The 27,243-nt window shown below is 40.3% G+C and overlaps 1 protein-coding gene across 3 annotated transcripts in view; it reads left to right on the top strand.

Annotated features, from left to right (window-relative positions):
• Positions 1-1,123: 1,123 nt before the first annotated feature.
• Positions 1,124-27,243, top strand: part of LOC147148968 (voltage-dependent calcium channel subunit alpha-2/delta-1) — a 73,470-nt gene continuing 47,350 nt past the window's right edge. For 2 of the 3 annotated variants that reach the window (XM_086027748.1, XM_086027746.1), the window contains exons 1-6: positions 1,125-1,458; positions 9,209-9,290; positions 9,526-9,642; positions 24,082-24,141; positions 24,634-24,669; positions 26,176-26,305. In XM_086027748.1, the coding sequence (XP_085883874.1) occupies positions 1,370-1,458; positions 9,209-9,290; positions 9,526-9,642; positions 24,082-24,141; positions 24,634-24,669; positions 26,176-26,305 (514 nt within the window). In that variant the 5' untranslated portion in view covers positions 1,125-1,369. Of the gene's footprint in view, positions 1,459-9,208; positions 9,291-9,525; positions 9,643-24,081; positions 24,142-24,633; positions 24,670-26,175; positions 26,306-27,243 lie in introns of all 3 variants that reach the window. The other variant, XM_086027747.1, reaches the window with a different exon arrangement.

The following is a 27,243-nucleotide window of genomic DNA, read 5'->3' as shown; positions in this document are numbered from 1 at the left end:
TACATAGCGTATCTGAAAGGCAGGTGTAAAGAGGCACCGATGTGCAGAACCAAGACTGCGGTTGTGTGGCGACGAGGAGACTTAGGCTAAATGAGAGGCGATGGAAAGAAAGGATCTATTTCGATCACGTAAATATAATTGAAATGCCAGAAACAAAAATGATCACTCTATTCTGCAATGACATTTTGGAGCGTCTGAATGATCTAACGGCTGACTGGGAGCTTTCAACTCTACACACATATATATATATATATATATATATATATATATATATATATATATATATATATATATATATATATATATATATATATATATATATGTCCATTTTCTTCCAACATTCAAATCAGCCGTGTTTAATTGAATGAATTGCTCAACTTTCCTTAGATGTGAGTGTGAATGCTTATTTGGCGGTATGTGCCCTGCGACTAGATGACAATCAGTTCAGAGTGCGCACTGCCAAAAGTCAGCATGGAAAGGCTTCAGCTCACCTACAACCCAAATGGGTATAGCAAATGAATGGTTGGTACTAATTTGATTTCATGAACTGCGACAGGAGGCTTCCGGTGCTTTGAGATTTGCACGGTAGATCTTACGCGTGAAATCAATTCTGTCGCCCGAGCAATGATTATTCCCATGATGTGATTCACATTTTCACCTTGTCACTCAAGCAACTCGGTGGCATTATAGATATTCTATTATATGATACTATGTAAAATAAATGTACTGTATGTGTAAACTTCACTTGCTGTTTTTAATGGCATACATTTGTCATTGGTCAATACAAAATGGGCATACACCTGTCATTTAGTGGAAAGAAGGATGGAAGGATGGATAGATGGATGGATGGATGGATGACAGATAGATAGACAGACAGACAGACAGTGAGTGAGTGAGTGAGTGAGTGAGTGAGTGAGCGATTGAAATATAGGCCTATATAGAGAGATACTTATTGAGAGAAAAGATAAAATGAGTCACAGAGGGACTATTAGAGGGAAAGAGACTGGTAGAGAAAGAGATAGGGTGTGTGTGTGAAAGAGAGAGAGAGAGAGAGAGAGAGAGAGAGAGAGAGAGAGAGAGAGAGAGAGAGAGAGAGAGGAGAGAGAGAGAGAGAGAGAGAGAGGGAGCGAGAGATGGAGGGAACCGTTCATCTATCGGGAGGAGGAGGAGCTCCGGCGCTACCTGTCCTGTCGGTGCCGTCTGTTGTCGCTCTGATCAGCTTAGAAGCGTTAAAGCTTTCCAGCAGCGAGCATTGAGGAGGCCCCGGGAGGCAGACGGAGCGTCACGCCGCCGCACTCGCTCGATCATCGGCGGCGGGGAACATCACATTCAGACCCCCACCCACCTTCACCTCCCACCTCGTTTTCCAATGGATACCTGCAGGGCGCACGCCTGGGCGTTCCGGGTCCTGCTCCTCCTGAGCGCCTCTCGGGCTTCCCAGTTCCCCTCCCAGCTCCTGTAAGTATTTAATCCAATTGATCCGCTCTCTCTTTCGTTTTCTCTTGTCTTGTCTTCAAGGAGACACTCCTGCGAACACGCTCTTGATTTGTTTTTATGAGGCACTCGCGTGGCGTGGGTTGTCTGTCTGTGCAATCAATATGCGCGCGTGGGCTGGGAGGATGTCACCCACCTTTTCTGTGCGTGCGCGTGTGTCTCCATCACCAAGTTGTTCTTCAACTTGTTTGTCCTGCAGCTCAACTCAGTGGGACTGGCTGGACACATACTTGTTCTGTATTAACTATTATGTGCTATATAAATATTTTTTACAAATAATATCAAGATCATAACCAAAACGACAACAATAATGATAATGAGTCATTGTAATTCCTCACCATCTGAATGGCATTTTATTTCATCTTATCACTGATGGAATGGAATTGCATTTCACAGACAGATTTTTTTTTTTTTTTTGTGACTATAAACCAGGGGTGGGCAATTCCAGTCCTCGAGGGCTGGTGTGCTGCCTGTTTTCCATCTCTCCCTGCTGCAACACACCTGATTCAAATGATCATAGCAATCAGCAACGTCCATAGAAGCTGGATAACGATCCTGATCATTTGAATCAGGTGAATGACAGCAGGACGACATATACAGCTTGTCAGATTGCTGCTAACAAAACACTTTTTCCACAGGTTAGGCAACTTTTGAACCCCATGACTGGTATATGTTCTCGTGAGGTGGCAGGGGTGGAGGCTTTCAATTACTTTGCTGGTAGCAGAGAGTATCACACAGACATCTATTTGGGATAGGGTGTCCATTGGAGTATAGGCCACCAATTATGGAATGCATTTCAAATTCTAGTTTAAACCTACCAGAGGCCATGATGAGCGATTCTGGCATATTGGACTTTAGACTGGACGGTCACTCTTCACCCTTTTTTCCGAGCACTGATGAAATGTGCCTGTTTTGAGCGTGCGGTTTTGTCTCATGCAAATGAGCCAATGCTCCCACCTCTTCTACTGCGGGGTGTGCCAAAGCAAGAACAAGGGGATGGCTACCTGTTCAGCATCGAGTCCAAAAAAGCAATTGTAAACTGCAAAGTGTAGGCGAGGAATTGGAGGATTTTAGAAATGTTTTTAGTCTCTTGAGACTCCTTCTCAGCCGGAGATAATGATAGCGACAAATCAAGAGACATTTTCTGGTGTTCTTGGAGACTTATGGAGACTCTTGCAACTCTCTCCTCACTGGAGTCTCTCGCTGACACCTCCGATGTTGTGAACCTGTGCATTGCCTTTTGAATCTTCGAATGTATAGACCAGGGGTCGGCAACCTTTAACACTCAAAGAGCCATTTCGAGCCGGTTTGCACGGAAAAGAAAACACAGTGGAGCCACGAACACTTTTTGACATCTGAAATGAAGATGTTAGCCTATTCGTTGCTAACTGCATCTATTAAGTGCATAATAAAATCAAAACGGAATTACCTCACGAAATACGGGACAAGGATTGAGGGGGGTCTTTTTGCAAATAAGCATCTCATCTATCCATATTAAACAAACAAGCCAAGGTAATCCAGCGAACCTTACTATTTTCACTTGGTATTGTCTAAAAAACAAAACAAAAAACAAAACACTATTCAACGGTAAATAGGGGCGGCCATTATGCCACACGGCTTCCGCATTCCACGGAGGGAAGCCACGCAGAGCCGCAAAGTAAGGATGAAAGAGCCGCATGTGAGTTGCCGACCCCTGGTATAGTCTATGTGTCTGACAAGTATTAAGCAGGTGAATATTTTTCCAAGTCTCCCATCCATTTATCACCAAAACAATGAGACGGCTTCATCGCGGCAATACGCCTGCACACAAAAACTGTAGATATATTCACGGGAAATTACAGTATTCATCCGGCTAAGTGTGAGGATTGAAATACAATCACATTAATTCAATGTACCTGAAGTCATTCAACTTAAAAAAAAGACACCTCTAAATATCATGTGAAACTATCAGTGAGCATCTCAAGCAGTGATTCTCAAAGTGTGGAACGTGGTACATTTTATTAATTGTATGCATCAGACTGATTGCCTCAGTACGGTTCAGTCAGACTTAACCTTTAACGTGAATACAGTTGCTTTTAATCCCTAAGAACAGTTTGTTTCTAAACATTTATTTAGATATATTCACTTTTAAGATCAATACATTTTAATTGAAGTATTATTTTAGGTCATTTTAGTTTTCTATATTCAAGTGCAGTTGTCGTATTAACAATAGCAAGAATTCTGGACAAATTCCAGGCCTTATGCTTAGCCAAACTCCTTCTATGAAATCCACCCAAGTAAGAAGCCTGTGTTCCAGACAGATGGGCAACGCTAAATTGTGAAGATTTTTTTTTTTTTTTTGGGCTATGCCATCTAATGTGGGTTAGCATAGAGTCGGCGTTTGATGGTGAGAGCCGCCCTCCATTGGCCAGCTCATTATTTCCTCCAAAGTGACGTTTGTATCACAACATCTGTGTCTTTCTTGTCTTGTATTGTTTCCTCGTGTTTGCCCCCATTTGCTCTTCCTGCGTTGGAAAAACAACAACAATGCCTCTGACCCACTTGCCTTTAGTCTGCCTGTGTTTAATTGTGTGCTGCGGTTGTACCAGGGGCTGGACTAATCAAAATGCAGCAAGCCAAGCTGAAAGAATACCGCTCACCCCATCTTAACGACAATTATTTTCATACTTTTCATGCATTTCTGAATACTTTAATCAACTGAATCCTACATTTACGCAGACATCCCTTTGCTTCATCGAATGAAAATCAATAAAATGATGCTGTTACTCACATTACTAATGCATATCATTAGTGCTGTTGGTTGAAATCAGCTGCAGCTAAACCCCCAGCTGACCTGTACACATTGAAAGACCGGCCACAACATTATGACAGATCCAATAAAGGGTGTGTATTAAAAATTCTACCTTTGGAGTGCGGCCCTACTGGGATTTTGTTTTTGAACACATACAGTAGCTCAATGCTTATGTTGCTTAAAATTACAGTAACACAGTTAAACCTCTCAGGTCAAAACCAATGTTCAAGTTTAGAAACCTTTGAAATGCCAGAAGAAAAAAAATCTTCTGAACACTCGGCAGGTCTAAAGGTTTGCCTTTAAAACGTCCGCTTGACTTCATGCTAACAAATGATGCAAAACGCCATCGACAGACTAAAGAATGACATCAGTGTCTCAGCGTTGCAACCCTTTAAGATACGGATATTGGAATGCAAATGGTGGAGCAACACATTTAGACAGACAATACATTACTCACAGGCATATATTCTTTATCCTCTGTAAAAAAAAAGTGTCCAATTGTTGCAGATTACTGAGTCACTAAGTTGTGACCATCTGTGTATGTCCGTATTATACTGTCCTCAGGTGGACAATGCGCACACACACTGCGCAGGTCACAAAGAATTATGATGCACAAACTGTTTCGTACTTTACATTATATGTTATGGTGTAATTGCAATATGTTTTCACCAAGTACAATGTTATTGAGTGCTATTTTTCTTATTGGAAAAACACATTATAAAAGTTTTTGTTGTTTTTTTGGGGGGTTTGGGGTTTACACCTTCATGGAATTTCCATGTATTTTAATGGAGAATGATGATTTAAAATGAATGTTTTGAGTAACAAATTAACTAAACTCTTTTTTTCTTTTTTTGTATAATAATATCTGACAGGATTTTGTCTCGCCTGAAGTCTTGATGGCATTTATCAGTCTGACAAACTGCAGCAGGATGTTCTTCAAGCGGCATGTTGGAAATATATGATTTAGGGGGTCAAGGTTATTAGTGGCGCACTGGAGAGATGTCCACTTGCTTGGAAACGTTAACTGTGTAACACAGAGCTGAATTCACTGTACGGCTTTTGCAGTCCAAGAAGTCCTCATTCCACTCTGCATTAACATACAAACTGGGAATATGACTAATTGTACTGCTTTCGAATGCTAATTTGACATCCACATTCAGCACACTTGGGAGCACAAAAGGAGAACTGCATGGGTAGGAATAATTTGATCAAATCAGCGTATCCCAAAAATATGGGAAGCAACTTTAGCAGCTTTTTTTTGTGTGGTATTTGTGCCTGTCTGTTTTATAGTGACGAATTTCATAGGTGTCGTGCCTTTTTTCTTTGAATTGCAAACCTTGGATGTTGCTTGGTATTCGCTTTTCCTGTTTTTACCAAAAATATGATACCTGAATCAAATTTTAATCATCTTCCAACTGTCAGCTCAGACATACAGTGGTTTGATAAATAGGAAGCTCAGAAAATATTCACTGTATTTTTGTTTTCATACTTGCACACCAGACTGCTTGTATACAAGCTACTGTAGTACTGTTCATGTGAACTGTATTTTATGGACTGAAATCTCATGAACATGGGTCTCAAAATTTCAACGTTTCAACAATTGAATTCCTGTTCCCGAAAATGCTCATCTTCTACGGTTAGAGTGTTACAGCACTTGTAGCAGTCATGTCAACCATCCCCTTTTTCATTATTGTATACATTACGGGTATCTACATTTCTATTGGGAAGTTTTGAATTTGGGGCTTAATGCGCTGTGTCACCAGCCAGGTCCTCACAGCCTTTCTAACGCAGTCAGCATATAAAATGGAATTAAATATTGGACATCGCACAATGTGCTGTGGCTGCACATCTAGGGTAGAGAATATACATTTTTTGTTCATAAAGCAGACCATTCTGCTCAGTCTGCAGTGCTTGTTCATAACCATCTGGCTTTGGGAATTAAAGGCAAGCAGCTGCTTTGCACTGCAATTTGTTCCCAATAGACGAGCTTCCCCCCCCGCCCTAAACAATTTCACTTTGTGCTTCCTGCTGCTGTCCAAATGGTCTCATCTTTCTTACCATCAGTGTTCTGAATATTCTGCACATATCGAGAATCGGTGTCCGTGAAAACATTTCTCTTCGGAATTCTTAGTCTTGTTGTATACTTTGCAGCCTTCTCAGCTGCATAGAGCCAGACTGATATATTGCTCATACACAATGGCCAGAACACTCAATCAGAAATATCCTGTGGGTGAGCATATTGGTTTTTCCATGCTTACTCTGCCATGTGGTGGTGTGATGTGCAGTTGGGGCACGGTTACAGCAGTGCTAATAGAAATGCTCAGCAATCAGCAATCATATCATTTGACTTTGTGGATTATTTTGATTGATTTCATTAATTTTTTTGGTACCAAAGGCGGCGATTAGTATTAATGCTAGGGGGACGACTGACTGCATATCTTATAGGTGCAAACCAAGGGGTTTGACTCTGTAGGATTATTACAGTTTTTTTCGATTTCTGCTACACAAGTGGGTGATTATGGTAAATTTCTAGGTGTGGAATGATTGTTGATGACTAAATTATTACAGCTACATTGATCGCTCGTTTGTGAGTAAAAATACCAAGATCTTTGAAATCGTGGATTGTTTCAAGACTTTTTTTTTTTTTTTCAGTTACACGAGAAGGTGGTGGGTGTCATTCTGAATGGGGGCAGAACGGGCTGAGGAGTCAGCCCCAGGGTACCCTCGGATGGCAGAAATGACAAAAACTATTCTGTTTGGAGTCGCGTGGCCAGATATACACAGATATATAATTTTTAATCAAAATGAAACCAGCGGAACCTGCGGGTGAGGAAAGGAAATCTGGTGGATGTCATAAATAGTTGAACAAGAGATGATAGCAAGACTTTTAGTACACAGGTTGTGAATGAAAACTTCATCATCAGGGTTGTGGAAGACATTCACAGGTAGTAAGTGGATCCACGGAAGGGGATTTTTGTCTGTCAGAGTAATCATCACTAACAGCGTCCGTCAGTAACGAACCGTCAGTCCGTCAATGACACCCATTTTGTGAGGGTTTTTTTTGGGGTGGTAGAATGGACTGACGGATGGATGATGATGGACCGACGGACTAACTGACAGTCTTAACCAACTGATGTTTACAATTCGGTTCGTCACAAAAAACGAGGGACTGACGAATGACGGAGTGGCACCCAATCCGCTGATGGATGACGGACCAACAATTTTTTTTTAAATGCCCACCTCTGATGTTAAATAGGTCAGAATTTCATTCACATCAATTTTTGAATCAACTTGTTGACATGTCCTGCAATTAGCTGAAGACCAGTTCAAGGGGCACCCTGCCTACCGCCCGAAGACAGCTGGGATAGTCTCCGGCACGCCCGTGAGGATACGCTGTTGGGAAAATGGATGGATGAACTTGTTGACATCAATTACGGCCGGCGTTTTGTCTCCCTTGGAAGCAATCTAGCTTGTGTAACACCTTTTTTTCAGCTGACACCTTGCATATTCAAACAATAGCGGATGCAAATATGGCGATAATCATCATTCGAGTCATTTATCCTGTTTTTTCAATCAATCTGCCTTGGTGACATGAGAGGTAAGGGCTTGTTTACTTTTGCAAAGCTCCATCTTTTGCCACCCAAAATTACGTGTGACATCATGGACAAAAGGGCTATTTGTCATGCCTTTCAGACCTGATGTCCATCGGGATCTTACAGACAACAACGTTGGTCTTACCTCTCTATTTTCCAGCCCACTCACTCACATCACCATCATTGTCACTGACGTCAAGCCCATTTGGCCCACTTCTCGGGAAATTGCCTGATGACATTCTATTGAAAGCTGGTCCTTTCAATGAGATTGACTGACTTGGTCGGTGAGACCTCACCCAATGAATCTCATTTGTTTTGATGTCTCACAATCGAGCAACTTGCCATCGACGATGTGATTGACAGCTTAATAGACCTTTTCATCATCAAGTCACACGTACTTGCGGCTGTTAAAAACGCTGATTGCGCCACAAGTAAACAAACCCTAAATAAACAATAGCTCACTTCAGTCAGCGGAGCTTCCAAAACCCCTGAAAGTTAGCTCACATAAAGCCACTTAAAAAAAAAAAAAACGAGAACGCTGGATGCTTCCCTGTTAGCTCTTAGTGCCATCTCAAATCAGCTCAGACATTTCTTGAAATCAAATGCACTTTTTGACAAATTTCAATCTTTTTTCCGACCTCATCCCAGTGCAGAATAGAGGGTGACATGGAGGTGGATTTTCACTCACTGTCCCATCCCACGCCCACGGAAACTAATCCCATCCTGTCTAAATTACAGACGATAGAAAAAAAAAAAAAGTTTCCGGTGCAAACGACTTACCCCGCCCATTCTGCTCCCATTCAGAATGACTCCCACTCCAGTACTGCTCACATTTTGGAGGTCAGCTACATTAAAAATGGCTGCGCATCGGTCCGAGGTTTCTTTTTCCTACTAGATAATCCCGTTCTCGTCTACTACTCATGTAAGGTTGAACACTGACTTGTGGAATGTGTCATTTGTAGTCTCCACCATTTGATAGGCTAGCTCATAATATACTGGTGACCAGGCTGGAAAATTAAGTAGGACTAAATGGAACAGTCCTAAAATGGTTCTGATCCTACTTGGAGGAAAGGAGTTTTTTGGTGACCTTTTGGAAGTTTTGAATCTGATCGAATGGCCATGACATATGTGATCCCTCAAGGGTCAGTTTTTGTTACCCTTGGGTCAAATTCTTCGGTTTCATGATGTCTCATGATTGAGCAGCTCGGTTGTCGCCTACTGGAACGATGTGATTGACAGTTTAATTGCACATTTGATGTTGCCTCTGAAGTGGCTCCACTCGGTCACTGTGCATGTGTGTGTGTGTGTGCATCTGTCTTTTGTACGGCAGGATTAAAGAATGGGTTGATCAGATGCAGAAAGAGCTCATCACACTGGCAGACACGGCCACGGCCGGCAAGAGCCTCACCCAGGTAAGAACACGCCTATGATGGGTAGTTAGCACCTGAGCACTGAGGTGCTTTATTAAAATTGCTTTATTTGTGGCAACTAAATGGCTTTTCAGGGGGATTTATTATTTGCCCAAATTCACCAAATATTTGCAAACTGGGGTATTTGTAACTAAGTGGTATTTGCAGTTTTAAATTCTTCTCAAGTGTAATCAACTCGGAGGTTCTTATGCACGACTGTGTGTGTATGTGTTTGTAGATTTTCTTAAGGAACAAGCACCTCTACAGCGTGGAGCAAAATGACGCCGAGGAGCTGGTGGCCAGAGCGGCCAGGAACATTGAACAATTGCTCCGCAAGAGGTCTACAGCCTTGGAGGTAAGACTGGACACACTGTACGAAGTAAGCATCTGTGTGGAGGTGTCACGCCGGTCATGCCGGTATCTTTTCCTAACGAGGCCTACTGCAGCGAAACGACAGATTGCTCTGACAATGGCACTTTCCCCCGGGGCATTTATCACACTGACAATGTGGTTTCGAGTAGAACAATGGTTTTCAAGTGTGGGACAGCCTGCCTTATATAGGCGCCCATTTTGTGTTTGACTTTTCTGCTAGCTCTCATTTTGCCTTTCACCATAGCTGAAGCAAGCTGGGGAGCATTAAAACATGTTTTTCTGTATTTCATCAAACTGTTGCACCTCTGGAGACACCGTTTTGTACCCAAATTTGAAATAGTATGATCAAAAGTCAGATTCAGAATACGAATGAAAATGAGACAGGACAGGACAGAAGCCTTTTCTAGTTCTTCCACCACGTGAAGACTGACTATTACTTAGGAGTTGATATCCATTTGTCTGTAACGTACTGCACCCAGGTGGCCAAGGCGTACAAACCAGTGGAAGCAGCCCAATGACCATTTAATTGATACAAAAATGTCTCAAAAACGGTTTAATTTATTTACAAATTGTTATACAAATCTACATAACCTGCTTCAGTTTTTCCGCTGCCGTTAATTGAAGTGTTACTGAGTAAAAGCATACCCACCATTGTAGCGGAAATATTCAAAAACTGTACCAAACAATATTTAGATGAAATAAAGGTCTGTGATCACTTCCAAACAGGTAGAGGTATCTAACGATGTCAATTTAAATTGGTTTATATGACATTCCAAATTACATTTACTCTATTAAACACTTTCAAATATCTCTACTTGAGTTGATTAACGTCTTATTTCCCCGAATATCCACTTTACAGTTTTTAGCAGTGCCATCTGGCTCTTAATTAACGGAATCATATGTTGAATTGTTTGGTTGGCTGAGCGTTCACAATCCCAAGGGACACTGAATTGGATTGTTTGATTTTTCCTGTGATGAATAAGCGCCATTATGCCCCAAGAGGAAGCACTACTCCATGATGTAATAATGCTCTGGCAGCTAAACGTTCGCCTCTAAATAAATAAACATTATGCTCAATTGCTACTCAAGGCATACAGTATGGATGTAAATAAGCATCCAGGATGGTTAACAGTCTGTTTTCAATTGCATCTGAAGCCACACCAATATTTAAGTGGAACAGAATACAAATGCAATATCCCCAAACTGATATAAGGATAATGTCAGGGATGACTGATGTCTTTATTTACCAGAGCTGGGCATTCAGTCTATGTGACTACCGGTCCATTTATCCGTCACTGACGGACGCCCGTATTGCTGACGGTTCAATTTTAAAATACACGGACTAAGCATAGTTGGAAGCCCCTTTATTTAATCCGTCATTCGTCTGTATTCTGTCATAGTGAAAGTTTATTTAGTTTAGGTAATCGCAGACGGAAGCTCGTTTAAAATTAGAGGCGGACCGGCCTATAGGCGGTTACTATTTTTTTCCCCCCCGAAAAAAAGGTGAATGAAATGGTAAAATATCCAGCTCTGTTATTTACCAATATATCATAACAAAAGTTAATATTGCAAAATTTTGGAAAAGGCTATTTCCCCTAGTCGGAGTTTGCCTATATGAGCCTAGATCGGAAGGGTGTAACCTAGATCGATGGGAAATGCTAAATTGTAAAGCTAGTTTTTGCCTATGCTAATTTGCGTTGCATGGCGTCCAATTTTGCTGATCATTTTGACGATTTTCGGAGTGATAGAAAAAAAAATGGTCCAGATTACAACTTCCACGATGAACACGAAATTGGCTGGACATGTTGATAAAAAGGAAAATGTTAAATTGTGACACCTTTTTTCTTTTTTGCCTATGAAAAAATATTATTGGCAGAGCATGGTGACAGTCGTCCAAGTTTGATGATCGTTTTGAGGGTTTTCTGAAAGTTTGAAAAAAAAAAAATAATAATCCTGACACCAACTTCACAAATGAACACAAAATTAGGTGGATATGTCCATCATTAAAGGAACAGGATGATTGTGAGGCTTTCTTTGCCTGCGCAAAATTTGGGTAAGCGTGGCATCCAAGGTTGATCATTTCAAGAATTTGGGGAAATTTAGAAAAAAGTTAGCTCTTAACACCCAGGAAGACGAAACTGAATGGACATCTCTATCATATAAATATACATTTAAGAAGTCTCATGGACACATGAACAACATAAATTCAGCCATTTTGGTTCAAGCAATCATTTCAGGCACATTCCAGGGCTTGTACTTTGACAAACTACCGGTACTTCTTGGAAATTCGTCCAAAGGATCCCCAATCGGTATCAGGCATTATTGACAGATATATAACAATAACTTACAAAGGTATTTTTAATCGACACCATTTCAAGTGGGTGAAACATGGCAAGTAAGAATGTGCTAGTGCTCGTTCGCCAATCTTAGCGGTAGTAAGAGCAGTAACACAACATAACAATCTACTCAACTGCCACAAAAACAGTAACAATAATGAAAGCTACGACCCTCAGGAGGATTTTTATGTTCTTTTTTTTTCTCAGAGCAGAGAAGTGGGTCATTAACAGATGCTCATATATGTGGTCATGCAGTCAGAGGCCGCCGATAGCACTCGTCTCTCAGCGCCCCGACTGACGCCTGTATGAGGCATCCTCCTCGTTGTCTTATTAGTGATGCAGTCGCTTCATAAACACGTCTCCTGCCAAGTGTCTATCTGGTGTGTTTTAAGTAAGCAACGGGAACAAAATTGACACTGTGAGAGAGGGTAACGGGTATGATTTCCGTGGTACTTTGACTTCTTTGATGACATGCTCGTAACTCAGATCACTTATATCTTAAATCAGATATGCGCCGAATAACACCACCATCTTTTTTAATGTATTTTTTAGAAAAATACCATTAACCAGTACCGGGCTGTATAAAAACACACGGTCATAACATTTGCTCTCCACATACAGAAAATGCAAGCATAAAACACGACTGTACCTAATGTTTTGTCCTTCAATTTGGTTTTTCTTTCGGTTCCTATTAGTGGTTGCCAAACCAGCTTAATGGTGCAATACTGCCACCAACTGATGTTGTACTTTCACTGCATGGAAACCAATGTGAACTGATGGATGTTAAATGAAGTTTGCTGTTTGCGGTCGGGGGCTGAAGCAAATTTATCAATTTTTGCTTGTACCTGAAGACAAAAAACTGGCCGAGCGACTGCTTGTATCGCCAAAACCTCATACTTTATTGTACCAATATATTATAAGTGTGTGTGTTTATGTACTGTATGTGCGTGTTACGAGGGGGTCAGACTGTCCAACTCGCCTCCAAACATTGATCACCTCTTGCTACTTATTACATCTTTGTCTCGTTCCTGCCCTGCGAGTGACCTCCAGGCATATTGATATTGCCTTCGGCATGCCTGAGGACACACATAAATGGATAAATGAGTGACTGAAACACACACACACGCACACACACACACGGTAAGCACACTCATCACGTATCCAACAAGTCCATCTTTCACCGAGATGTCAACCATTTTCTCTGCTCAACAGCACCAGACTAAGGCGATGGTTTAACCAGCCACCTGTGTGTGGCTCCGCGTGTGTACTCATGCCTCCATAAATAAGTGTGTGGGAAGAGCATGGCATGCATTATTAATGAGCACTTGGCCGCACGCCGCTAGGAGAGAGAGCACTGTATCAAAGGCTTTACGATCCACGCCGGCCCTTGATATCCAGCGGGCGCGCGCATTTACACATGGCGGCCGGCGCGATGCATTTCGCCTCACTGGCTGTGGTCACAGTGATCTTGTTACCCGAGCTTAATGAACCTAAACAGACAAAAAAATAAAGCCAAAGTGTTTGGATGGGCCCATTACTCTTTCCGAGGATCATTTATGTCACAATTTGTCTTCATAATAATCGACAATTAGTACCAGGAGAATTTATTAACAGAACTACATAGGTATTCATCAGAAATTAGGCTTTAAAAAAAATCCATATGTTGGTTGTGTTAATTTGTTAATGATGCCTACTTTCTGCAATACAAGTAAAATATGTGTTTATTAGAGGTGAGGAATTTACTTTTTTGATGTTGGGAAAGGCAGTGGCACAGCAATCAATGTAGGCACAATCAGGGGAGGCAATTGTATTTGGGAGTTAGGGTTTGAATATTTTATTTACATAATTTTCCATCATGACACAGAAAATAATTGAGGAACGGCATCTGTTGTAGTGAAGGCAAGTGCGTTAGAGTAAGTTTTTCCCTTAACCAAAAACAGCCTCAATATACCGGTAATTAAATACTTATAAAGCAACAGAATGTGAGTAGAAAAAGGGCAATCTGTTCAAACTGAGAGGATTATTGGCGATTTTTTGAACTAAGTCACTCAGAGCCAAGGCCATTCTTTTTTTAATAAAAAAAAATGTAGCTACTTTAACATTCTGTCGTAGACACATTTGCCCATTTGTATGTTTAACTTACAATTTGTCGGACAAGTGAGTATTTTGTTTTGTGTTCTGAGTGGAGGATTAGGTCATTGTTGGATGCGAGGTGTTTATTTCCTCCAATGGATGACACACAGCAACTAATTGAGGCACAGAAAGGATACATCTCTTTGAGGCGAGGCATTCAATTTCTTTCAAAAGGATGTGGCACTGTGATTAATTTAGAAACACCTAGGCCACTCTTAGTTTTTTTGTTTTCTTAGTAGAGTAGTCATGACTTCAAAATTCGCTGAGGTGAGGTGTTTATTTTTTCAAGTGGCATTGTATTCAAATTCCCTATTGTGAATATTTGCTGATTTTTTTTAACACTTCCCCCATTATTCATGGCAATCCCAGTTTACATGTATTTTTTGTAGTAGACTCCCCACTTGTTCACATTGTTTTACCCAATCCCCCACTTTTCACGTTTTTTAAGGCAATAATAAAGCATCAATCATTCACAAATTTTCGTCGGTCTTGGTCCCTATATCTCGTGAATAGTGGGGGTCCACTGTATTTGATGAAATATGGTTGCTATTTCAACATCCTGTTACAAACAATCTTGACCATGTGTGTAGTAAAATGTTACTGAAATGAGGCATTTATACAAATGAGGCTTTCATTTTTTATGTATGTTGTACATTTTTAATCATTTGTTTTTCATTTATTACTTTTACACTTTTCCAAAACAATAACTATACTTATTGGAAATATTTTGAATGTCACAAACACTTCACGTCATGAAGGTTGTGTGCAATGCAGCCGTGTGGAGGTTTTAGTAAACGCCGGAAAGGGTGCAAAAAAGGGACAACGTTGTTGCTTCAAAGTGGATGAAAACAGCACAAGTGTTAAAGCAAAGCCTGATTAAAAATTTAATTGTTGATACTGCAGAATTCAGGAAAACTGATGAAACACTCGACAGACAGACATTATTTTATGCGTCCACATTAAGCCAGCGTTAATGGCTCTTTTGCATGTCGGCATACATTGTACAGTACTTTGTATGTGCGTTAGGTGACAAATGGCACGGTGTGCAACACCACTTAATGTAGAGCCACGGCAATAAACCGCCGCTGGTATGCACCGTTTTGCTTTCAAAGATACATGCAGTAAATCACTATGACTATAAACCTAATTTAATGTTTTATGGATGTGTAGTAAGGATCTGGGGCAGGGTGGTGATATAATATGAAAATAACAACACATATATTTATATTACATCACAGCTACTGCCCTAGATTTTTTTTTTTTCTTCTGTTATGTCGAAGTGGAGTAGTGGATGCTCGGTGCACAAATAAACCTTTACAATAACATGCATCTCGCTGTTTGTTGATGGCCTTGCCATTATATTTTCTGTAGGTGTGCATGTGTATTTCTTTTTTTATTACGTGCTAGATGCTGATGTTCGTCATTGTTCGGCACGATCCACAGCAATGATAGTAAAGTTGGATTCAAATGCAGGCATTAGATTCGATTGGATTACTACATGCAAATGGGTATCTGACAATGTGAGTGCAACAGTAAACACGCAACTCGGATATACGTCATCAATGCCATCTTGGCATCATTGAAATAAACCGATAATTCATGTATTCACAACTGTGCCTGCCCAAACTGCACAAAAAAAAAAAAAAAACATAAACTACAGCGAAAGCATAGACAAGTGTTTTGTTTTGGGGTTTTTTTTCAAAGAAGAATCACTAAATTAAATGTTCAAACATCAATGGTTTGAACTTTTTGTATTACAATACAGGACATTTGTTAAGTGCAGATGAATTGTATTTAATTTTTAAGTACAAGGCTGTTTTATTTCATCTTTTAGAGCTGTTGTTTTCAGACATTTATTGTTAATTAATGAGTATTTATTTATTATTATTTATTTTTAGGAATAAAGCCTCGCTTTTGATGAACACTTAGCCCAACTTGGCTACTTCATTTGAATAGTGTTACTTGGAAACCCACCTATTTTTTTGAAGTGCAATGTGTCGGAAAACATTTTGGAACCATGGGTACGGTCCATAAATATGATCAAAATATGCTACATTACAACTGTCTGTATCATTAAATCAATTGTTGACGTGACAGTGGAGTAATTGTTATCCTCATTTAAATCAGTGGAGGGGAAGTGTCAGCCATGACCAACTCGATGTTGTGTCATAATATTTGTAATAATATGATTGTATAATATTTACTGAATATTTTGGGATATAGATCACTTAAAATGTACGATTAAAAAAAATGGACACGTATTAATTCCGAATTGGGAACTCAGGACTTGGCCTGTGGTGTAAATCCCGCTGAACTCTTGTCACTTGTGGGCTTTTTCTACCTACAGCATCATGCCAAGCATTTTTTCTGTGATCGCCCACAATGCATTTAACAGGTTAAAAGAGACACAGTGGCTGTTGCGCACATGCTGTGTTGAAATGACAAGCTGTACCACTGCCATGACACACTAGGGACAGATGTACTGTATATCATGATGTACTTTGTCACGCTGGGCTTGTACTATTGTCCAAGTAGACTGTCAACTGTCTGTCACTGTGTAGAAATTCAGTGAAGCTGTACTGACTCTTATCAAAAGCAGTGATATGGATTGGTTGGCTACCATTAGCCTACTAGTTCCTTCAATGATCAGATTAACTATGTTCGAATATCCACCGTGTCTATTTTCAATCAACTTTTTACCCCTTGAAATGTAAGTTACGACGGGTGTTCCATCTACCTCGGAAGCAATTTATCAAGCACCGCATCATCTTTTCGATTCAAACTACAGCCGTAGAGAATCTGCCCCGGTCAAACGACAAAGGGTTTGTGTGTTATTGTTTGCTTGAGCCTTTGCCACTCGAAAGTTGGTGTGACACCACGGTGAAAAGGTTTATACATGACACCTCTCCAAGGCCTACCATACGTCTTGTTAGAATTCCCCATCTGCGCTGCTCCCGCCTATTCCGACTTTCTGTCTGTTACACGCACGTTCTCACCAGCGCACACACACACACACACACATACAGACACCTCTCGTCTGCTTAATATAATCAACGCGGAGCGGAGATGGGCGGTTGAGTAACATCTGCTCTGTAGACTGAGACATCTCTGATCCTATCATAACCTCGGCTCATTATATTGACGCGCATAATGTCGCGTCTTCGCTCATTATGGAAACACTGTGGCAGAAGGCGACAGATTAACAAATACCCCCCACACGCACACACACCCCACTGGGTATGCCAACTATGAAACAAATGAAGACATTACGCAGGAAAGCATAAGACGAATACAATAAATGAGCTTAATTATTCATGAGTGAAGGAGTCACCGAGACAATATTGTGTAAATAGAACAATTAGGGAATATCGCACACTTAAATTCCAACACACACATTGTTGCATCTTGTTTTCATGAGCATAATAAGAATGATGAGGTCCGATTTCTTTCAAGAAAGCCTGATTGCGGTGATAGCGAAAAATCTTGAGCAGTTGACATCCTGTAAAAAATGTTTACCGTTGCCTATATTGACAATTGAAACCAAAAGCTTAAGACAAACTATGTACCCAAACCACCTTAATATCATTTCAAACGAATTTAAAAACATTGAACTTACAAATATCTGGCTGACAGATGATTGGAAGACTCTCCGTAACTTCCGCAAACAACTGGGGCTAAATTTAGCTCCTCCCCAACAAAGTTTGTCTTTCAGTCGAGTCCCACTGTCACTATGACTCCCGTTGTCACTATGACTCCCATACTACTTTTTTATTTAGACAAGGAACTGACTAGTTGAACCGATTAGTAGGAAAATAAGATGGTTGTGGATGAGAATAGAGGTTACCGGTCTGTTTGCGAAAAGCTGTACTGTGCTGAAAAACTATTGATTAACATTGATTAATCAACTTTGACTCGACTTTAATCACAATATGGTTGTTCAACACCTAATTTAGGTTTCAGAAGGAGCACAAAAAAAAAAAAAATCAAACTGTGGAGTTTTTCAGAGATGATGAATAGTAAACAATGAACCAGGAATGCAATTACGGTATTTGTTTTCAGAAGCAATATGGACAGCATCATGAAGTTATGCTCACATATGTTGCCTTCATTTCATAACAATAACGATCTGATCAAATCATGAGAGCTTCTGTTCGCACAAACTTTTTTGCCTCCTAACACTTGTTTCACACGCTCGCACATGTCTGGAAAATCTGGAATATTATGCGCATGATTTATTACACAGTCCCGATGTGGGAATTTATGTCTTTGCCTAGATTTCATGACTCAAAAAGCTGGTCTGACTTTTGCCTCAAAAGAGGACATTTTTCATTAGCTCAGAAGGGAGGTAGTGGACAAGTCATTTATACCAGGTCTGCTACACCTGGCGCCAAGATTTATTGAGCTATTCGACCCCTGTTAGGGAAACCATGGATAAATCCAAGGAAAAAAATCGGAAGAAAAGAGATTGTTTAATGATATGTGCTACATCACCTGTATTAAAATCAAACATTGCTCACACTTCACGGATGACTGTTGTGTGAAAATGAAGAGAACGGCTTCAGCCCTGATGTGTCGACGCCGTACGCTGAGTTTCAGGAGCAAAAATCAGATTAACCACGTAAAATAAATATTGGTCATTATTTTACAAAATACATAGTTAAATGAAATAGTACTTTTTAACTCAAGTTGATGACTAATTGTATGCTCCACATGCAATCGAAAAATGATGATGGAACACAGAAGCAGGTGGCATTATTGGTTCACTGCAGGTGGATAATTTAAGTTTTGGGACTGAAATAGTCATTGATAGTTCAATCAAGCATGTTTTTTCAGAGTTAAAAAATGTCTTGGTAACATGCAGAAACAACATTTGATGTGTTCTGAAACAGTTCACTGGTTTCATAAATGCAACATGCTGGTTTTTATTAATCATACAGGTAATGACAACAACAACAACAACAAAAACTATATGTGCGGCGTTAATCCTATTTTAGATGTCAAAAGGTATTTGTTTCTGCCGGTGTTATTTTTTTTTTTTTGTGGTAAGAGGCCAAAATGGCTCTGACTGTTTTAGTGTTTCTGACAACTGATTTATGGGGCGATTGTCAACCACTGCGTAATGTGCATTGCTGCATTCTCCAGACTTCAGGGCAGGCAGCTTTGGTTCATTTCCCACTCAGTGATGGTGTGAATGTGAGAGGGCCTGTTTTGTGCCCTGCGACTGACAGGGCAACCAGTTGGGTGCGGTTCGTCTTTTGCCCAAAGTCGGCTTGGATCGTCTCAATACAGTGAAGAGGATAAGAAGTAGAAAACGGATGGATAGACGGATACATATTTATAAATGAGCCTTTGGCTGACATTTTATACCACAAGATGTTCTCAGGGGTAGACAGCATTGACATTGGAGCGTGAGACAGAAGCAGCTGCCAATGTTCCTGTGGGAGATTCGAGCGAGGCCCTCCCACAGGGCATCCAGACCGCCTCACTTTTTAAAAAAATATATATCAACTTCCCTCCACTGTGGCCTTCTCCCTGGCCCTTTGCCACACCACTCTATCAAAGTGGAATATAAAAATCAACATGTTCTTTATCTGCCCTGACCTCAACGTTTGATGTGCGACGCGTTTTCTCTGCTCGCTCTTCTTGATTTTCCCTTGCTCGCCTTTTTTTTACATTTTTTTGTGAATAATTGAATAATCCAGTTGCCGCGTTTCTTCAACCGTGCAGAACAAGATATTTATTTAGTGCAGGTTTTCTGTGTGTTTGTTCTCAGGTTTTAATGAGGTGTTTTCCTCTTTGCCCTGCATTAATCAATAAACCGTATCATTCTCTTCTTCCTGGACTGACTTCTACTCAGCTTCTTATATTGATGGCCCCCACTCGGTCCTATTCCTCCTATTTTATGTTTTTTATGGACTCGCGATGATAAAAAAAATCCCAACTGTGGATGGACGTGAGTGGGTGGAGGGAATGCAAGCATGTTTGTGTGTTAATGATCTTTTAGGCCATTACTGCTCTTTGCGAGTATTGCTTTGTTGTGTAAGGGAGAAAGCGGCATGCACTGAATGGACCATTGATTTCAGGCTTTATGAGCCTTTTTTTTTTTTTTTTTTGCATTCACACAAGAGAGTCTGGGGTTTCGTCGAGCTGATCTTGTGTTTCCAGCCTATACGTGCTCGTCTTATTTCACGATGCTAAATGTCTCGTGGGGATTTTGTGAGAGATGGTACAAAGAGAGTTAAGCGCTGCATTAAATATGAGATCTGAACTATGTTCCAGCAATACAAGCTGGAAAAGATGAGTTACCCTAAAAATGCTTTAGCATGACACCATTTCAAACCATTTAAAGAATATGTATATTATCAAGATTATTCATGTCTATGTTTTTGTCTGAAATACTACAACATTTCCATGGGAACAAGACCGAGTGGTGCCCAGGGATCTGCCCCAGGGGAGAAAAAAAAATCTGATCTCTACAAAGTACTCTCATACTTTAGTGGAATTTGTATGTTACATTGAAGAAAAAAGGACATTTCAAGAATCCACTGAGGAAAAATAGATGTTCAAACACGTGGTGTTCGGTAAAATTCATGTACGGACAAAAGATGAGCATTAACCGTTGAAGGATTTTGAGAATTGTCTGCAACTGATGGTCAATTAATCGAATATTGAAGCGCATTTCATAAACAAGGTATCTCGATGTGTTTCACATAATTAAAAGTACAAAAAAATACATAAATATATTTTGTTAACTAATTGTTAACATTCTTGATGCGTTGTAGTCACATTGCCATTCCAACCTTTCACTTTTGGAAATTCTTGTCATATTGCTACTGTAAATTGAGCCTGTCAAAATCAGGTTTGGTGTGGCAACAAGCAATTGTTTTTAGTGGTCGGCGACATTTTTTTTTTTTGGCCTACATTCGAATGGAGTGCCACGTACGCCATTATCTGCCTTCTAGCAGCCACACATTCAGCACTATACGAAGCATGTGCTCCTCTCAGCGACTGTAATCATCACATTAGACTTCTCAGTTGCAGTGAATTTCTTTTGCTTGCTCTGCATGATTCTTCTTCCTCCGTGACACTTTTCAAACAGCCATAGATTAGAATCTAGCTCTCATTCTCCTCCCCATTAAAGCTGCAGCCAAACTGCCTGCCCGTCCTCGGGTCTCCAGTGGTCAGCCGCAGTGACGGAGTGGACTCATTACAGTGTAGGAGCTGAGCCATCTACACTACAATCACAGAGGGGAAGACTAATGAGCAGTTACAGAGAGATCGTTACAGGCGGCCAGTTAGGGACGCCCATTAACTCAATTGTTGCTCTGCTGAAATTTGCTTTATTTCTTTGTGAGGGAGCGCCGATCAATTTGCGTAAATGACAGCTTGCAGTAACACTTCCAGGGCCTGCTGCTTTAAAAGTGTGCTTTACTGTTATTACACAAATTAACAAGTTCCACAACTGTTGAGGAGCAGCCTCACCATGTCAGTAAGTGAGATTGGACTTTTCTCTATTATCTCGCTGTTGTATTGGATTGTTTCTTCTGGAACCCAATTAAGCCCGTATATATGCTTTATCGGCTGTAGGATCTCATGGAAGAGTCTAAGATAGGGGTCGGAAACCTTAAATACTCAAAGAGCAATTTTAACAGTTTTCCACAGAAAAAAAACACCAAGAGCCACAATATATTTATGTGACCCGCTCTGGCTAAAGAGTCCACATATCGCAAGGGTTGGTTTCAAGCAATGGCGAGGAATAGATTTGATTTGAAAAAAAAAAATATTGTGAATTTTCTCCAAAATTGCACTAAAGATGTGCAATATCACTACCTTCCATCAAAATGAAATGCTAAAATTGAGTTTTTATATGTCTGTATATGAAGTTGTAATGAGAGCGAGATTGGGTTTAATGGTAGCTAATGAGGTATTTTTGACCACAAAGGTGTCCAGCGTGTGTAGAAAAATGCCAGGATAGGTGAAGTGATATCATGTATGACACTGGTTTGAACTCTGAAGTTTGGTGCATATATTCACACGGAAGTTTGATTAACCACCAAATTGTTGGACTGCATTAAATTTACAAACTTGAAAAAGTCGACACAATTTAATCAAATTCAAGCTGTGTGTGTTGAACAAAGAGATATATAGTGAGGGAAAGGCTCATTAGGCTATCTTTCCTCTTGCTGTCTCTCCCTCACTCACACACACACACGAACACCCCCCCCCACACGCTTACAAGCACACACCCGCACACCCACACACACCCTCCTTCATATCTCCCAGAAGTCTTGTCATGAATTTTTAACAAGCATGTCCGTCTGCTCTCCACTGAGGCGTGTGTGTGTTTGTAAAGATTTGTATATGCATGTGCACGTATAGTTTGCTCCAGTGCAGCAGCAGCAAGGTGAAAGATTGCCTTATTGTTTTCAGTACAACATACAAATTAGAAGCTCATGTGATAAGACGATCATATGATCATATTACAAACTGCATTAAGAGGATCATGCTTTAACTTCATATGTGTAGTGATTTAAGAAGGAATTACATATTTAAAAAAAAAATCATATATATATATATATATATATATATATATATATATATATGATTTTTTTTTGTGCCTGTTGTGGTTTGGTGTAAAATGCTCATGCTTTTCGGGGTTGGCTGGGCCAGCAGTGTGCCTTGTAATCTTCTATCCCCCCCACCACCACCCGTCTGTCTTTGGATCAGTCACTGAAGCGTGGAGTTGTTTGAAAGGATTTGACAAATACAAGCAGTGTGCTGTTGGTATCAAAAATTACTGAGGAGACACTTGGAAATATGATGAATGCTTTTGCTCAGCCACAGTGAGTTTTTTTTGTCTATTTTCTCAACCCTCATGCTCGCGCGTAATATTTTCACAATAATGAACAAGGACAAATGTGGATGTGTAATAATATGATAAGATGAGTATGCATTTGTTATGTTTAAATTCATAAAGGCCCTCTGAGAGAAACCAAACCAAACCAACCAAACCACCGCCAATGAAAGTGAGTTTGACATTATGATTCTAGTGGGTTGTTAGATCAATATAGCAGACTGGACTGGTAAACAGGGTGTATGGATCCTTCGATCAAGACTGTACAGTAGAAGTCTTTGTTTATATTTAACGGTCATTCCTTTAAAATTCGGACTTCATTGTGTTTAATGGTAACTTAAACCAATTTGAGCAGCTACTATTGTCATTTTGCGGTCATTTCTATTCAAAATATGATTATCCATTAGTTTTTAATTGTCCCTTCTCTCATCAGATGGTCTCCCATGCAATCATTATAGCAGAACCACTGATTTCCAAAGGAATACTTTAAACCCAAGAAATATAATAAAGTATAGTGTAGCTTCTTAAGTTAATTCAAGACTCAACATTCTGTGTCTGTATGTGAGTGTGAATTCTCGTTTGTCTCCATGTGCAATGTAATCGGCTGGCAACCAGCCATTGTGTACCCTGCCTTTCGCCTTAAGTCAGCTGGGATAGCCTCCAGCTAACCTGAAACCCTAGTGAAGATAAGTAGTAGGCTACAGAAAATGGACGGATAACAAGAGTGGCACTCCCAGCCTTTATTTGGCAGGCTTCATTGAGTGACAAGCGCTCAGTCAGTAATTCACCCGCCTTTGACGTGATTCAGCGACGTGCCATTTCAGTAGGCTGCGACGCACACACACACATGCACCCACACATAGGCAGTAAAACCTTTTCACTCTGACATTATTATGCTGTGCAGCGTGGCCTTTTGCCTTACACTGCTGTAAGACCTTGATAGCCCGGACAGTTTGAGCTGCGCGAGGGAGGGATGATAGTAATGTGTCCGTGTCTGCAGCTTTTTGTGAACATTTCCAATAATTACGCAGCCCAATGACTGAGTGGATGTTGCTTAGTTCCCAGACTCAAATCCTTGTCATCCTACCTTCTCCTCTAGAAACTGGCTACAGCAGCCGAGAAGTTCCAGATGAAACATCAGTGGAAAGATGAGTATGAGGTGAGGAAAAAGTGTTTTTTTTTTCCGCCCTGCATGCATTGAGAATGTGTAGAGATTTGTGGCAATGATTACATAAAATTGAGTAATTTCACTAAACATTACAAAAATAAGAATAAGACAGTAGGACTCAGCCACATTAGTAACTATCACTGAAGCAGGATACTGTAAATTAACCGAATATGGAGAAGGGCTGGGATTAAAGTCTTGAAGTTTAGTGTTGATTGTACGTGATTACACGGTCTTTTAAATGTGTTTTTATGTTCAAAGAAAATATTCAAACAAATCTAATTTACATTGCTTTATTATGGCTGCCCAACTTTATGCCGTTTACAGTGATTGCAGCCCCGTCAGTAAATATTGCACGCCATGACGCATTAGAACCCCCATTCGGAGAGCCCTCATGTCTGTATGTGACGTTATGCTGAATTAAGCCATTATTTTATTTTCTTCAAATTATGGTGACTTTTTCCTCTATCATGTGCTTGTTTATAGGATGATGAAATTGCATACTACAATTCCAAGGACAACGTAAGCGTTTCTGGTTGTTCGACCGATACTGTACGCGGACTAAAGTATTGGGACACACTCCTCTGATAAGGAATTTTACAAAATGTCGGCTGTGTGGGAATTTGTACTCAACGGTCAACCCAAATGACTAAAGAAAATGTGATTCATAACTTGGTGGGAAAAACGGATAAAACATTATATATATCAGCTTTCTATATTGGATGAAAGTGCATTAACACATTTAGTCAGTAGTCATATGTCCTCAAATCTCCAAAATCACAACTTTTTAGAAAATCCCCAAAAATGCCATCCGGCTTGAGTTACCAAACACTTCGGTGTCATAAACCACAACATCAACATACCGCTACTTCAATTACACTGCACTAATGCTGACTCCGACCAGACAAAAGGTCTTTAATGTTTTATAAAAGCAAATGACTGTTACATCATCTTCCCAAACTCTTTCACACAGGTCTTAGAACCATGAGTGATGCAAGAAATAAAATGATAATCTGACTGAGTTGTTAAATAAACGGAAATTAATCTGCATGCATTTAGCTCAGTGACTGACCAGTTCCTGCAAATGGTTTTTTAACAAAACAGACTTAATTTAATTATTATTTAACCTAACTATTTTCACTCATTATTGTAAAAAAAAATACCCGTACTTTAAATCTTGCGGGGACATAATGCCACACGGCTCCCGCAGTGAGGGAACAAGAGGAGTTTTACAACACTACGTAGACAGTTGAGCGTTGAACAGAGTTAATAGATTCGTTCTGAAGCTATTCTCAATTCTCTAACGTGTAAAAATAAGTGGGAACGGTTCAATATATCGATAAACTTTCACACATTTGCTTGTATTGTGGTATCGTTTGTATCATTGGTAAAATAATGCAAAAAAAAAAAGAAGAATACGGTGTTAGTATAGAACATAAGAGATGCAAAGACCCATTCAATAAGCAAAATGAATAATCCCCCATTGATTAATGAATCGATAAATGCGTCCCAAGACTTTTGTCATCCAAGCAGCTCAGATGTGCGTTAGTCAAGATATTGACCTCCCTTTCACATTCGCATCCTTCACCTCCCTCCTCCATAACCGTGCTTTTCACGCTCATCTTGTACCACTTTGCTCTCATGTAACATCTTCTCCTTCAAGGCTTTCTTCTTTTCTTCTTCTTTTGCTGCCTCTAATTCATCCCTCCTCCCGCCCCCGCACCCTTTCTATTTTACAGGTGAAGAGGTTCCTGCCATGGTTCTCCTCTAATTGACAGATGAGATAGATGGGGCAGCTGTATTGTTGCTTAATTAGGAAGCAAGTGTTCACACGCACTCCTCTTGCTCCCACCCTCTTTCCGTTTCCCTCCGTCCTCCACATCTCAATGCATGCTTCTTCACATTTTGTCATTCCTATGCTGCTGTCATTGAAAAAAAAAAAAACATACCCTTTCTCCTCTTCTCGAGCAAGGTGATAAAAATATAAATCGTACCAGGGCAATAATCTTTGATGTTTTTCTTCAACAGCTGGATTCAAACGAAACTGAGGGACGCAAATCCCGACTCCGGCCAGACTTTAAGGAGGATCCGTCGTTTAGACGCCTCACAGACCACAGCCACACGGCCGTACACATCCCCACCGACATCTATGATGGCTGTGAGTGCACACACGCGCACACACACATACACACACGGTAACCATGGATACAGCTGACACACACAAAAATCTGCATTTAAAAGATGTCGTTGCAGTTTGTGCCGCTTCCAAATTTGCCTTTGGCTTAATAGAGGACAATGATCCAAAGCAGAACACAATGACGCTCTGTTTGAGATAGTTGGTATTAAGAAATTTATTATTTTTAGTCTCCTTACTTGGGGTCAGTTCCTTCTTATTGATGATGTGAGTGTGAAAGGTTGTCTGTCTCCACATGTTTTCCCCATGCTTGTGTGCGTTTCCTCCATGAACTGTGGCTTCTGGATTATGCCAGACCGAAACATTTGTACTATAAGAGACCATTTTTGTCATGCGTAGGGTGCATCCAAATGCATAGAACCAGGAGAAATTGGGAAGGAAAAAAATGGTATTTGGAATTACAAAATATATTATATTAACAAAGTGCCCCCAAAAAGCTAGGTTCAAAGTAACAAAGAAAGTCAGGGAGTAAACTTAAAACCACAGTAAACGTAACATGACTTGATTAACATGACCCGACACAAACTGTCAGGAACCGGGAACTAAATATTAGAGAACTGACGAGGCAATGAGGCACACCTGGGAAAGGCACGAGAGGCTGGAGGCAGCTGATTGATCGATACAAGGAACAGGGCTGGTGGTAACAAAAACCTAACGAGTACACATGACATGCAAAAAAAGGACAGAGAATGTGTCCTTGTGTATAGTCTAAAAAAGATAACAAAGAACTGTGCTTAAATAGAGGGCAAGAGCAATTTGGTTTTAACCAAATCCATCTCCTCCTGTGTCGGATAAAAAGGGTCAATTTAGTTCAACAATTTCATAAAAATGACAAACCATCAACAAGAATGACATTTCACTATATCCAAGGGAAACAGCAAATCACATTCCATTCAATAATT

This window comes from Filicampus tigris, chromosome 4 (genome assembly GCF_054856515.1).
Source record: "Filicampus tigris isolate MCC_2025a chromosome 4, RoL_Ftig_1.0, whole genome shotgun sequence".
NCBI lineage: Eukaryota > Metazoa > Chordata > Actinopteri > Syngnathiformes > Syngnathidae > Filicampus > Filicampus tigris.
Note: the sequence above shows the minus strand (reverse complement) of the source record. Positions and strands in the feature narration are given on the sequence as shown.